Below are 15,381 nucleotides of genomic sequence, written 5' to 3'. Positions count from 1 at the left end.
ATTTTTGACTACTGCAAATGGTAGATGGGCAGGGGACCAGCCCGCTCAACATAGCTTTGATAATGGAAGGGTGTCCACATTGATAGCTTATGCTAAAATCGTCACCGAATGTTTGGGAATAGTCAAGGATTTAGTATTAGGTGGCTTAACAAGCAGTGATCATAAACCCCTAATCCTTACACTGCATAGAGGTATACACTTAAGAGATCTGTGGCAAAACAGCACACCAGGTGGAAGAGGTGTGGTGCAGCGGCCAAGCGACTGACTCTGGACGCTGGGGATCACGGTTCGATCCCTGGCTCCGGTGGCAGGGGTCTGCCCAGCACCATGTGACCCTGGGCAATAGCTCGCTTAATCTTCCGACGGCCCCCAGAACCATGACACCTTCGGGTAATTGTTCGCGCTTTACAAATACTGAACACCAATTCACAATCTGAATGAGCGTAGACTGGTATGGACTGGTAAGCTGAAATGTTATACCTACAATAAAATGAAGGAAGTTTTGAAAGTACAGTCTATCTTGCCACCACAGCTCATGGTACAGGAGTATGAGGTTTTGATTGCCTCCATAAGTAAAATGGCAACAGAAGGCTTAAAGTGTGGTCAGGGCAGGAAGGATCCGCTGGGCTGGGCTAAAAAACAAGCCAGGGTGGCACTAAATAAGAACGTATGGGATGCTTATAAAAGAGGTAGGGCGAATAAGGATCACCTTATTAAAGGCTATAGGAAAAGCTACAGGAAAGAGCTTAGACGAATAGCCTGTGAAGATATGGAGAGTACATGAACTAAAGCAATTGCCTCCTTGAGTTTGGGCATAACAGCATTTGGAATATAGTGAACAGAGTATTGGGGGGCACCAAAGGTTTGCAGCAGTCCCTGAAGAAACATGGGTGAGTTATTTATGAGAGCTGTACAAACCTAAAGAGGTAAATCAGGGAGGAGTGGGGAGTAGGCAGGTTGGTGCCTCAAAATAGGGGCCTCTCCTCTGATATAATTTAACTTACGCAAATCCAAAGGGGATGATGGACAGAGTGTTGTACAATGCAAGCACTCACCCCAGTCAACTGATGTGGGTTTAAACCATCATCATTCTTTAGCTCTTTCCTCCACCCCAGTTCAGACATGTCCATATGCAAATCAGTCTGACCCTGTGCCTCATGGGTACAGTCCAGCTGGGCTGGGCTAAAAAACAAGCCAGGGTGGCACTAAATAAGAACTTATGGGATGCTTATAAAAGAGGTAGGGCGAATAAGGATCACCTAATTAAAGGCTATAGGAAAAGCTACAGGAAAGAGCTTAGACGAATAGCCTGGGAAGATATGGAGAGTACATGAACTAAAGCAATTGCCTCCTTGAGTTTGGGCATAACAGCATTTGGAATATAGTGAACAGAGTATTGGGGGCACCAAAGGTTTGCAGCAGTCCCTGAAGAAACATGGGTGAGTTATTTATGAGAGCTGTACAAACCTAAAGAGGTAAATCAGGGAGGAGTGGGGAGTAGGCAGGTTGGTGCCTCAAAATAGAGGCCTCCCCTCTGATATAATTTAACTTAAGCAAATCCAAAGGGGATGATGGACAGAGTGTTGAACAATGCAAGCACTCACCCCAGTCAACTGATCTGGGTTTAATCCATCATCATTCTGTAGCTCACTCCGCCACCCCAGTTCAGACATGGCCATATGCAAATCAGTCTGACCCTATGCCTCATGGGAACAGTCCAGCCCGAACTGCCCAGCCATGTCTTCCCTGGACCAGCAACAAGCACCCTGGGACCGGTTTCTGGCTAATCAGCTGTCATCAGCCAGGCTAGCTTGAATCCAGTGGCAAAGTGAGCAAGGGACCCACGTCTGGGCATACCCTGCCAACTTAGGGCGAACAAAGCAAAACCAAAGGGGATGATGGACGGAGTGTTGAACAATGCAAGCACTCACCCCCAGTCAACTGATCTGGGTTTAAACCATCATCATTCTTTAGCTCTCTCCTCCACCCCAGTTCAGACATGTCCATATGCAAATCAGTCTGACCCTGTGCCTCATGGGTACAGTCCAGCCGGAACTGCCAAGCCATGTCTTCAGTGGCCCGAAAATGGATTGAGACAGGGGTATATGATTGCTCTGCTTCTGTTCTCCATGTATATTGCAGACGCCAGTTTTGCTGCATCTTACACCGTTGGCCTGCAAAGGCAATTAGATGTTTTTGCTGAGTATTGCAAGTCCAAATATTTGAAAATAAATACGGCTACGACTAAAGTAATGGTCTTCTCGAAAGGGATGGTACCGAATAAAAGGTTTACGTGGTGGCTAAATGGTGTCTCAGTAGGAGAGGTAAAGGAATATCGCTATCTTGGCCTTTCCTTTAGATATAATCTCATCTTTATTCCTCATATTGACATTCAGGAGGGGCATGTTAAAGTCACTGTAGGTGCTTTATATAGGATTGGCTCTGTATTGGGCAATAAATCCACTGAAGTGCTTAGAGAGACATACAATGCTAAAATCATGAGTCTCTTTCTGTATGGTGTGAGATGCTGCCCATGAGTAACTTGAGAAGGGCGCAAACCATAGAAATGAATGTCCAGAAGGAATGGCTTGGCCTACCCTAGGAACCGTAAACAGTGCCCTGAGCCTAAAATTGGGCCTCACTAGTCTACTATTTAAGTACAAACAGCGGCTCCTTAACTACTGGCTTGGTCTCCATACAGCGGATGAGGGCTAAGGCAAATCCTAAAATCTTGTCTGCAGGAGAGCTATGCTGACAGGTGGGTGGGTAAACTATTTACTTGACATTAAGGTATTTCTAGATGTTGTGGTAGGGGTTAAACTTCAAGGATTGTCTGCTGTGCAGCAGAAACAATCATTAAAGGTTTTTACTAAAAGAGTACTCCAGGAGGAGTGACATAGAATATGTGTGTAATAGAGATTACTTGTATCATTTAAAGGAATTAAGATATGGGGGATCTAGTTGCCCTTACCCGAGGGATATTAAAAGTGTTTATATACAGAGGTGGGCCTTGAAGTTTAGGCTGGGGCAGGTAACAGCCTTTATACGATGGAAGCTGGCTAGACAGACAGGGCAAAAAGTAGTTAAGTGTCCCTTTTGTGATAGTGTAACATTATCCTTTCTGCACTTATTCATAGCCTGCTCATGTTTTGATGCTAGTAGAAGAAAATTGCTGTTACCGACTTTAAAAATTACACAGGTCCGCCGTACATATGATTTAATGATATTCATTCTACGATGTGATAATATTTCATTGTGCTATGCGGTAGGGAAATTCCTGTCCGTTGTTTATGAACAGTTAATTGAGCATAGTGGTCCACCGCACTACTTATATGGAATGAGTACACGGGGGTCCTCGAGTTTTAATTGCTTTTTTGCACAAATACAAGTATTGTATGTTGCTCTGTCACAGTTTTACCATCAATAAAAGAGAGGGTATTTTGTGTAAAGTCAAAACCTACCCAGCCGAATAGCACTTATAACTGTATTTTGTACTACTGTTGCTCTATTTTGCACATAAGAAATTGCATTATACACAATAATAATTGCTTACCGTTTACTGACAATCGCAATGCCCATCTTGCCCAATTGCGTACAGTATAAAAACGATTGTAGAGTTATAATTTTATTATGTATTACCTTTGCCTTATTTTTCACAAAAGAAATTGTACCTTGCACTGTGTTAATTGTTTACCAAAAGTCTATCTTGCTCAGTTGTGCACGGTATATAAAAATAACTGTTTTTGAAACACTACTGCTCTATTTCGTACATAAGTAAATTGCATTTTGCGCAATGACAGTGTTTACCTTGTTTGTAAATATGATTGATGTAATATCTATGGGTCTACAGTAGAGTGCTCTAGAGTGGACAGGAAGCAGGGGAGAACTTTCCAGGCTCCACCCTGCGACGATCACCCTTTGGGCCCCTAGTTGTTGTAATTTCCCTACCATAGGGATCCGCCCTGACCCCGTGCGACTCCACCCTTCAGCAACTTCCCAGACACTTGTTTCATCACTTAGTCCTGATGAGATCCCAATACCGAGCTGGGATAGAAACGTCGTCGACACATACATCTTCAGCTCTAAACTGAAATTTGAATCTAACTGTGGACTATGAGATGTAAACAGGATTGTGACTTTTTGTTTATTTAGATTTTCACCAATTGAAAAGTCACTTTTTAAGTCACTTGCCTGGTGTAAGGAAATCGGCTGATTTCCCATTACCCTGTCATGTCCTGCTCACTCACCCTTTGTAATAAAATGTGTGCGTTAAATTTAATTGTTCATAAATGCTTCTATCTTTTTCATTGGACACAATCGTAATTCCAGTTTTGATTGTAAAATTGTGATATTGTACCATTTTACCTTGTATGTGACCTATTATCCCAAGCAAAATGTTCTACATCACGGTATTGTCAGAGGGGGTAACTAACACCAAAACTCTTGCTTGCTACAGTAATATGTGATATTTCATGTAACATTCCACCCTTCAATGTCTATTGGCCTCAATTTATGCATTTCACACTAAATAACTCACAACTACTGCCTTTGTCATAACTTTTCTTCAGAAACAGACCAGTCCTTTAGCATCTGATATACTGTTTCCCATGGAACCAATCTGGCCTATAGTGTTTTTCACAAGCTTGATGCCATAACAAATTTAGGTCTACTGTATTGAGCAGAAAGGCTCCCATAAGGTATAAATCAGACAGCTTGTAATAACATTTCAAATATGTATAAAATTACATATGGGTGGGTCTAATCCAAATTACAACAGTGCATAGTTTTTACCCCCACTGTTTATCAGAGAGGGTAACCAACAACAAACCAGGTGCCTACTACTGTAATCTGTGTGATTCTATATCACATCATACCGCTCTACATGATTTAATACAGTATAATAATCCACCATTAAAGTCCTATGGACTTTATTATGTTTTTCACAATAACTATGTCAGACCTACTGCCTTTGGCATAACTTTTCATAATAAACAGATCAGAACTCTGGCACCTAACGTAAATGTTCCTAATTATCCCTTCAGGTCCAAAATCCTGATCATTTACTTGTCACCATAACCAATTTAGGCCTACAGTTATTGGGCATAAGCTTTCCCAAAAGACAAAATAAGCACTATTTTTCAGCAGAAGCACACTCTTTCTGCCCAGTCAAAAGCTTGTAGATAGGAAGATCAACGCACAGGTGGAGCTTAAGCCACTCATCCAGTGCTCCTTCCTAAAGCTGGTTTCTTATGGTCACATAAGTTCAAGTCAGACCCAATAAAAATCAAAGCAATCAAAGAGAACTCTGAATAGTGAGACTTTATGAAGCAGCAGGTGCTATAAAATATTACAAGGCCCCAGCTCTCTGCTAAAACTTGGGGTGATCCTCAGCAACTACTGTTTTATGTTTAATCAGTCATATGAGCCGGCAACATGGCTCAGTGAGTTGAAAGATCACTAACAAATGTGGAAAGCTCAAAAGTCACAAGTCTGAATCCTGGTAAGGCAAACTAAGACTTCCATCCTGCCAGGGTAGATATATTGAATAATGAGGTATTAGTAACATCTGCGATATACAGTACTTAAAAGCTGCAGTAATGTAGTGTAACCTGCTGTACAGATCGTTGGATCTGTGTAACCTGACAGATAGCTCTCCTGTCTGAAGTCTGACTTTGTTGGACACTGGTTTTGAGGCCTGGGCTGTTAACTGCTTTGTCACGGTATGGATTGCTCTGCTAATTTCTCAACTAGTACCTTTTGTGTAGACTGAGAAATAGCTCTGCTATCTGATGCTTGAACCTATAATGTGTATGTAACCCGAAGGATAGCCATGTTGCCTATAGCATACATCCGTGAGATCTGGGTATTCTGAGAGATAGATCTGCTGCCTACAGCACCTGCTGCTATGATATTTGAAGTATAGCTCTCCTGCCTGATGTTTTAGAAACAGGAGCTATAATCATGCAATGGGAAAGGTACAAAAAGAAGAACAGCAGCAGACTGAGGTCAAGCACATTTAGTTCAATTAGTTTCAAATAAATCAAATTGGTGCAGCTTCTCCCAACACCCGCTGCCGAAGGATGTTCAAAAAATAGAAAGTTCAAAGGAAAAAGGAAGGCGCACTCCAATGAAGTCCGTAGCACAGAAGATTTTTCAAATGCGGCATTTGTGAAATGAATTAAATAAAGAAAATAATTTGTCAAAAAAATCTTCTGTGCTACGGACTTCATTGGAGTGCACCTTCCTTTTTCCTTTGAACTTCCTGTCGGATATTTGACTGGATAGATATGCTGTCTATTATGCTAATTCATGTAAAGCTGTAAACTAAAGGATCGCTGGTCTGTGTGATGACTGCGCTTGCAAATTATATGTCTCTTCAGAGATAGCGTGAATTATATAGCCTGAGCCTACGGGTGTGTAAATCGTTGTATAATTCTATTTTACAAAGGCTGCGGCTGTACATTTTGTTTCGTCATATTACATATGTTATAGATATGTTTGAAGGAGGAAGGTCCTTCTTAAAATTCGCGTATTGAACATTACCACTCTTTTAGTAGCAGTCAGACGCTGTCTTACTTTTACTTGTTCTTGTTCCTCTTGTTGTTTGTCTATATTCCACCAAACACTTTCACTCTCTTCCTTGTACCCCGCCTCCTGTGTTTCCTCCGTCTCTTTATCTGTTGTGTGGGTCTCACCTCGCCCGCCTTGCTTTGTGGGCCCCACCTCTCTGTCGACTGTTATCGCCACTTTAACAACCTACGCGGCTCCGGAGCAGGTTGTGCTGGAAGCTGCGGAGGGAAAGAGAACAGAGAGCCCGGGAGAGCAGCCCGGAGAACTCGGCAAAGGGAGCGCGGCGAGGAGGACGCTGAGCCCCAGCGAGAGAAGCAGAGTCCGGCACAGGAGCACCTCGAGCCCCGGGAAGGAGAACCGAGCGTGGGGAGCCTTTGTCGCCTGCAGAGCACACCAGCGCCGGGGAAGGAACAGCGAGAGCCTGGAGTCGGCGAGGAATCTAGTACTGGGCATCGCGGAGAGGAGCACCGGACCCGAGGAGAGAGCCGGGAGAAGCTCTGGCTGCAGGGAAGGCACCTGCCTCTCTATGACGGCGCCAGGGGGACAGCCTGTGGATTGTAGGGCGGACCTAAGAGACTGTAGGGGCAGGTGGTAATCTAGCGCTGGGTGCAGGCACTGTAGAGGGGATGGTGGCCCAGGGGTACAGATTGCGAAGTTCGCCCCTGAGTGCAGATCGTAAAACTTCCTAGGGGGTGCAAAGTGTTGAGTTGGTCTGGGGGTGCAGCCTGCTAGCGTTCACCTAATTTAGGGTGCGGTTGTTGGGGTGCCTTCCTGTGGTGCCAGGTCGCCCTAAGGTTGCATGTGGCACCCTACGGGCTGGTAGTTTCCCTGTAGCACTCCAGTCTGGGTTGGTGCAAGTGAGCAGTCTGAGATGAGGGTCGTTTGGTTTTTGGGAAGAAGGTAGACAGACCCCCACAGCTATTGGAACATTTTTCTGCTTGTGGACAGGCTGTGTGAGAGGCAGGCCCTGCGAAGACCCCTGCACCATGCTTAGGAGGGGGCCCCCAGCTAGAAAGAAACGTGGTGCCCTCCTCTGACCGACCCCGGAGACCACCGCATCAGGGCGACCGTGTGCAGGTGGCTCGGAGAAGTGGAGCGGGAGATGCCAGTGTCGGGCCCCTTGGGCCAGCCCTCCATGCTCCTGCTCTGGCTGCTGCTGCTGCTCCTGGCGCCCCCGCTGCCCACCCTCGCGCAGCACAGACCGGACACCAGCCTCGTGCCATGGAACGGCACCTGCACCCTGGCACCTCTGAGTGAAGAGCTCCAAACCAGACCTCACAAGAATCCCCATCATTCCCTCTGCATCTCCTCGCCATCCATCCGCGTGAGCTGGAGCTGCTGGGAAGGGCACATCCCACAGGCGCCGTCTCTAGCTGGCATTGGCAGCCTTATCTCTGCCCACCTCCAGATTCCAGGTGAGGGTTGTGCTTGGCAGGACCGGCGTGGGCCGCAACGGCACCTTGAGATCCTGACCCTTCTGGTCCCCCGAGATGGCACCATAAAGAATCAGCAGCTGTGTTTGGGCATTGGAGTGCCTCTGCTTGCCCTCAGCCGACTGGTGCCCGCTCCCTGGGGAGATTGTGAGCCTCGCTGTGAAGTGCGGGAACCTCCAGGGTTCTCTTGCCAGGATGGGGTGCTGGTCACGGGGAAGGAGATGTGCCTTAACCTTCAAGATGACCTTCTGCATTTAAAACTTCGCTGCCAGCAGTGCCCACGGAATGGGGAACCTAAGGTCTCGGGAAAGGGGTTGCCAGTTCCGGGTGGCATCTTTCAGATCCACTGGAGGTTAGGTTTGATGTCCCCGGGGCTGGTGGGTCTGGATAGGTTGTTGGAGAAGATGGTCGGTCCAAGAACTATGCTGGGCAGCAACAGGAAGAAAAGAAATGTAAACAGTAGCCCCCAGTTTCAGCCCCCTACCTACCAAGTGTCTGTGCCTGAGAACAAGCCAGCGGGCACCCCAGTAATAGTGCTAAAGGCCGTTGACCCTGACGAAGGAGAGGCTGGCCGGCTAGAATACTCCATGGGTGCCCTTTTTGATAGCCGTTCCAACTACCTTTTTGCCATCGACTCCCAATCTGGGGCAGTAAGCACTGCTGAAGAATTGGACCGTGAGACCAAGAGCACCCATGTATTTCGTGTCACTGCTGTAGACCATGGAACTCCCCGGCGTACGGCCATGGCCACCCTTACTATCATGGTGAGCGACACCAATGACCATGACCCGCTATTCGAGCAGCAGGATTACAAAGAGAGCGTCAGGGAGAACTTGGAGATTGGCTACGAGGTGCTCACTGTCCGAGCGACTGACGGAGACGCCAGCATCAATGCTAACATCTTGTACCGTATCCTCAACAATGATGGGTTGAATGAGGTGTTTGAGATTGACTCCCGGTCTGGGGTAATCAGGACTAAAGGCACAGTAGACAGAGAAACGGTGGACTCCTATCAGCTGCTGGTAGAAGCCAATGACCAAGGTAAGGACCCTGGCCCACGCAGCTCCACTGCTAACATTCAGATCACTGTGGAGGATGACAACGACAATTCCCCCCAGTTCAGTGAGAAGCGATATGTGGTCCAAGTTCCAGAAGACGTGGCCACTGGCACCCAGGTTCTGCAAGTCACAGCAACAGACCGGGACAAGGGAAACAATGCTGTGGTCCATTACAGTGTCATGAGTGGCAACACCCGTGGTCAGTTTTATATTGATGCACAGTCTGGGAGCATTGATGTGGTCAGCCAACTGGATTATGAGATGACACGGGAGTATACCCTCAGGATACGAGCACAGGATGGTGGCAGGCCTCCGCTGTCAAACATCAGCGGTCTGGTGACAATCCAAATCTTGGATGTGAACGACAATGCACCAATCTTTGTAAGTACCCCTTTTCAATCAACCGTCTTGGAGAATGTTCCCATTGGCTATTCTGTCATCCATATCCAGGCCATTGATGCTGATTCTGGTGAGAACTCCCGGCTAGAGTACAGCCTGGTGGACACTGGTTCCAACTTTCCATTCTCGATCAACAACAACACAGGCTGGATAGTGATTGCTTCGGAGCTGGATCGGGAAACTGTGGATTTCTATACTTTTGGGGTTGAAGCAACAGATCATGGTACCCCACCCATGACCTCATCAGCTAGTATCAGTATCACAATTCTGGATGTGAATGACAATAATCCTGAGTTCACTCAAAAGGAGTACTACATGAGACTGAATGAGGATGCAGCAGTGGGTACCAGCGTTCTGACCGTCTCCGCTATAGACCGAGACATCAACAGTGTGATCACCTATCAAATTTCCAGTGGTAACACAAGGAACCGTTTCTCCATCACCAGCCAGAGTGGCGGTGGGCTCATCACCCTGGCATTACCATTGGATTACAAACTAGAACGGCAGTACACCCTCACCATCACTGCCTCTGATGGGACCCGCCTTGATACAGCACAGGCCTTCATCAATGTCACGGATGCCAACACCCATCGCCCTGTCTTCCAGAGTTCCCACTATACTGTGAATGTCAATGAGGATCGGCCTGTGGGTACCACCGTGGTGATTATCAGTGCCACGGACGAGGACACCGGTGAGAATGCCAGGATCACCTATTTTATGGAGGACAGTGTTCCTCAGTTTAAGATTGATGCTGACACTGGTGCTGTTACCACCCAGATGGATCTAGACTACGAAGACCAGGTGTCCTACACACTCGCCATCACCGCCAGGGACAACGGCATCCCCCAGAAGTCCGACACCACGTATCTAGAGATCCTGGTCAACGATGTCAACGACAATGCCCCAGTGTTCTTGAGGGATAGTTACCAGGGCTCCGTGTACGAGGATGTCCCGGCTTTCACCAGTGTCCTGCAGGTGTCTGCCACTGACCGCGACTCTGGTTTGAACGGGCGCGTCTTCTACACCTTCCAGGGGGGAGATGACGGAGAAGGCGACTTTATCATTGAGTCCACATCGGGCATTGTACGGACACTACGACGACTGGACAGGGAGAACGTGCCCTTCTACCAGCTGAAGGCGTTTGCTGTGGACAAGGGTATACCAGCACAGAAGACCCCGGTGGTGGTGCAGGTGACGGTGCTGGATGTGAATGACAACCCGCCAGTCTTCGAGAAGGATGAGTTTGATATTTATGTGGAGGAGAACAGCCCCATAGGCCTGGTGGTGGCCCGGATTGTAGCCATGGACCCTGACGAGGGCACCAATGCCCAGATCATGTACCAGATCGTGGAGGGCAACATCCCCGAGGTGTTTCAGCTGGACATTTTCTCCGGGGAGCTGACCGCGCTGATGGATCTGGACTACGAGGCCAGGTCCGAGTACATCATTGTGGTCCAGGCCACATCGGCCCCGCTGGTGAGCCGGGCCACGGTGCACGTGCGCCTCCGGGACCTGAACGACAACCCGCCAGTGCTCAGCAACTTCCAGATCATCTTCAACAACTACATCAGCAACCGATCCGGCAGTTTCCCCGACGGGGTCATCGGCAAGATCCCGGCTCATGACCCCGACGTGTCCGACTCCCTGGTCTACCACTTCGAGCAGGGCAACGAGCTGGACTTGGTGCTTTTGAACAACATGACCGGGGAGATCCGCTTGAGCCGGGCCTTGGACAATAACCGGCCCCTGGAAGCTGTCATGAAGGTGTCCGTCTCCGGTAAGTCCGTCATTGATGCATGCTTTAAATGTACATGGCGCTTATGTATTCTGTGGTGCCCAGGTGAACTGTGCAGAGGATGGTTTCATCTCAGGACTGCATCCCACGCGGATCATTCATGGTGATTGACGACCAATCATATGACTTCCTTTTGTGTCATTCAGAGGTGCATCAGAATCCAGGTGCCGAGTGTGCTAGATAGCAATATTGTATGAGCTTTAATGTATGGATATGTACTTAGGAGTACACCAGCAGGTTCAGGGTGGAATGTTGTTATTGTGCTTTCACAGTTGACTTGCAGGATTTCGAGTTGTTCGATACCAGTTTCGGTTAGTTTGTTTGCACTCTGACCCTTGGTGTGGTAATCACGCATGCAATCAGATCTGCACTTTGCAGTATTGGTATTTGCCGGGTGCACACTTACCACCCCTAGAATAAGGCTGACCTCGCATTGATTGACAGGAGCGCGGTAATGCATCGGAACCAAGAGCTGTGTATGGTCCCAGTGGTAATGTGTTGAGAGTGCAGTCACGGACTTAAGGCGCACCGATGCACTCGAGTGCACTGCACTACATAAACTGTGCCAAAGATGTGCTGACTCCGAGCTGGCCTGGGGGAGGGGCTGCGGGAGCAGATTATCCTGTAGGCCGGATGTTTGCTAAGGCCTAGTCGCATTCACTTTCCAGGTCAGAAGGTGAAGCGTTTCCTATACACCAAAGCAGAGCTTCAGCGACTATTTTATTGGGAATTTCTGTCAGAACTAGATTTTCGAAAGTCTATTCACAATTTTTGAAATTCTTATACTTTTATGCAAAAAAAATTTGGGAGTAAAAGTCGTGATTAAACTAATTGCATTAAAGAGTTAAGCTACATCTCATTAGGACGCATTTTACCTTCTGTTTTTGTTTTATCTTCTTTAGTTAATTTTTCTGAGAATAAAATTTCTAAGCCCTTTCTTATAAACGCTCACTGGGTAGTTCTCAAATGTTCCCAACTAGCATCCTAGCAACAGGCAGGCGCATTCATCCTGCTACTTTCAACTCTTACTTTTTTATTTACTAGAGTACATTTCCGGGTTTGAGTTGGTGCACTGCGCTCGCCAACTATACCCCCGCATCGGAATCTTTTCGAATTCACAGTTGAGAAACACACGAGTTTCACTCAGAGTTTTTTTCCCCTTTGTCATTGAGTCATTGACCTGCGGAATGTGCACGTCCTTGAGATCTCTGACGTGGGGAATGTGCAACTGTTGAATTGTGTGAGGTCCCTGATGTGAGGAATGCGCGCGCTTTATTGTGAGGTGTGTGATTGAGGCCAGCGATTTGAGGAATTAGTGAAACTCCACTGATCTGTGGGAGTTCAGAGATGGGGCGTGCTGGAGTGAAGTCGAAGCAGTGGGGCTTTGCTTTCTGGTGTCTAGCTGAGGTCTATTTCCTGTTACTTCTGACTGTGTCTTCCAGTGATCCCCTGCCCCTTGTAGTTTGTTGCCCTACTTTTACTACTAGGCCAGTAACAGCCAGCATGTTGTGGCCACCATTGAATGTCCTGCCACCCATTATCCATCCCATAGAGTGTTCAAGAAGAGGGCGTCTCATTCATTGCTACATATTTACATAAGGCACCATATGTATGTCAGTTGCATAGTGTTTCCCTGTCTTGGAAGCAATCTACTCCTCTGCTACCAATTTCCCAGAATGTCCTCCTTGAGTCTTCATGAGTTAAAACCAATGCAGAAGAGAAGCAAACAGCTCATCGTTTCTTCTCCAGATGTCAGGGGCAGCCTCTGTCTAGACCCCAGCAGCTGTATTTGCTTGGGCAAAGCCTCGTCAGTCCATTTCGAAACCCACTCTACTAGGTGGATAAGGCAATACAGGTCAAAGATATAGTAATAAAGGTTAATACCATAAGCACAGACACATTAACAATGACCAATGAGCATCTATCCTTGTGTTCATTGCTGCTGGTCCTCTTTCAGGGTGTTGTGTCAGCTGTTGCGTTAATTTATTTTTGGGGGAAGCGTGCGTAGTGAGAAGTGGTACCATGTAATTGGACTGGGAACGTCTGTTTCCGGTTGCTCAGGGCGAGAGAAATAGTGAGAGAGTATGTGGTAAGTGGGTGTGTCATGTGAAGTAGACCCATGCAGATAGGCCATGAGTGTTTCTGTTGTTCATCTGTTTTGTAAAGGTATGCTGGTGGAAGCTGCGTGATTTAGTGGTGCTAAACGTGTTTGTAAAGTAGTGCTGGAGTATTGGCTTGTTTTGGCTAATTACCATGATTTGGTGCATCTTGTTGTCCCTGTCATCCCTTGTGTGATTTGTTTTCCAGAGACCAGTTCTTACAATACTACAGTGTTTGTTCCTTTGCTGCTTAACAACTTTCATGGGTGGTTTGTCTTTCACATGGTGGGTGCATTGTGTTGTCTGCCACTATGATAATATCTTTGGGCTGCAAAAGAGCTTTTGAGTTTTCTGTCTTTGTAGGGCAGGTTTGATGTAAGTCAAGTCAAGTCAAGTCAAAGAATTTATATAGCGCACTACATACCCAGAGGGTCTCAAGGCGCTTAGGGAGGGGAGGAGGATTACTTGTCAAATATCCACGTTTTAAGTTGCTTTCTGAATGCTAGGTGGTTCTGGGTAAGGCGAAGGTAAGTGGGGAGTGAGTTCCATGTTTTAGCAGCCAGGTATGAGAAGGATCTGCCTCCCATGGTGGTCTTGTTGATGCGAGGTACAGTGGCGAGGGCTTGGCTGGAAGAGCGTAGTTGGCGGGAGGGGGTGTAGAAGGACAGTCGTGAGTTGAGGCATTCTGGTCCGATGTCGTAGAGTGATTTGTGTGCGTGGGTTAGCAGTCGGAAAGTGATCCTCTTATTGACGGGTAACCAGTGGAGGTCTTTCAGGTGGCCAGAGATGTGTTCGTTGCGCGGGATGTCTAATATGATCCTGGCTGAGGCGTTTTGGATTCGTTGGAGTTTCTTCTGGAGTTTAGCGGTAGTACCTGCGTAGAGGGTGTTTCCGTAGTCCAGTCGGCTCGTGACCAGAGCATGGGTGACTGTTTTTCTGGTTTCGGTGGGGATCCAGCGAAATGTTTTTTTGAGCATGCGGAGAATGTTGAAGCAGGATGAGGATACGGCGCTGACTTGTCTGTTCATTGAGAGTGAAGGGTCCAGGATAACGCCTAGGTTCCGTGCGTGGTCTGTCGGGATGGGTGCTTTTCCAAGGGCTACCGGCCACCAAGAGTCGTCCCATGCCGAGGGGGATGTACCTAAGATGAGGACTTCTGTTTTATCTGAGTTCAGTTTCAGACGGCTGTGTTTCATCCATTCGGCAACTTCTTTCATTCCTTCGTGTAGGTTAGTTTTGGCGGTGCTGGGGTCATTGGTGAGAGAAAGGATCAGTTGAGTGTCATCCGCGTAAGAGATGATGTTGAGGTTGTGTTGGCGGGCGATGGCCGCGAGGGGGCTCATGTAAACGTTGAAAAGGGTGGGGCTGAGTGAAGATCCTTGTGGTACGCCGCAGATGACTTCAGTTTATGTTACACAAAAGGGGGTTGGACCCATGTAGTCACGGGGACCTGGGCGTTATGTAGTACATATAAAAGGGGGTCCCCGTAAGGATAGTGTATTGAAAACATACACAGAAGCAAAATTAACAGAGAAACAGTTAAACAGACATAGATAACAGTTTGAGATTTGATAAATGTGATTTATTATCAAAACGCAGCGTGATTGCTGATAACAATGAATGAATTCACTAATGCAAATTAACAAGCCCCGAAAGGAAGGGAAGGGAGGAAGTGCTCAGGGAAGTGAAAGAAATTAAGGAGTATCACAGATAGTATAAAAGGGAAACATCCAAATTCAATAACAGTACAAAACAATCACAATACAAATGCCAAAAAATAAGGCAAGATTCAAAACATAGTCAATACATCATATTCAACGGTCACAGCTGATTGCTTAATGAATCGGGGGTGTGCCGGAATCTCAAAAGAAGAAAAGTCGACGTTTCAACCCCTTTACGTAGGCTAATTAAAGTCCTTAGACGGGGTCTTCATCAGGACGACATACCCATTACCTTACCTTACAGTTACATTTGTCTCCTCTGTAGTTGATGTTACCATCTTGTTGGACTGACCCCGACTCTTTGGT

The 15,381-nt window shown here is 47.1% G+C and overlaps 1 protein-coding gene across 1 annotated transcript in view; it reads left to right on the top strand.

Annotated features, from left to right (window-relative positions):
* Positions 1-6,801: 6,801 nt before the first annotated feature.
* The window catches only part of CELSR2 (cadherin EGF LAG seven-pass G-type receptor 2), a 245,899-nt gene continuing 237,319 nt past the window's right edge, over positions 6,802-15,381 (top strand). Inside the window, exon 1 of the mRNA XM_086919657.1 lies at positions 6,802-11,237. Coding sequence (XP_086775783.1) covers positions 7,673-11,237 — 3,565 coding nt within the window. The 5' untranslated portion in view covers positions 6,802-7,672. The remainder of the gene's footprint in view (positions 11,238-15,381) is intronic.

This window comes from Lissotriton vulgaris, chromosome 5 (assembly GCF_964263255.1).
Source record: "Lissotriton vulgaris chromosome 5, aLisVul1.2, whole genome shotgun sequence".
In the NCBI taxonomy this organism is placed as follows: Eukaryota; Metazoa; Chordata; class Amphibia; order Caudata; family Salamandridae; genus Lissotriton; species Lissotriton vulgaris.
The sequence above is the reverse complement of the archived record's forward strand: the minus strand, read 5'-3'. Positions and strand labels throughout refer to the sequence as shown.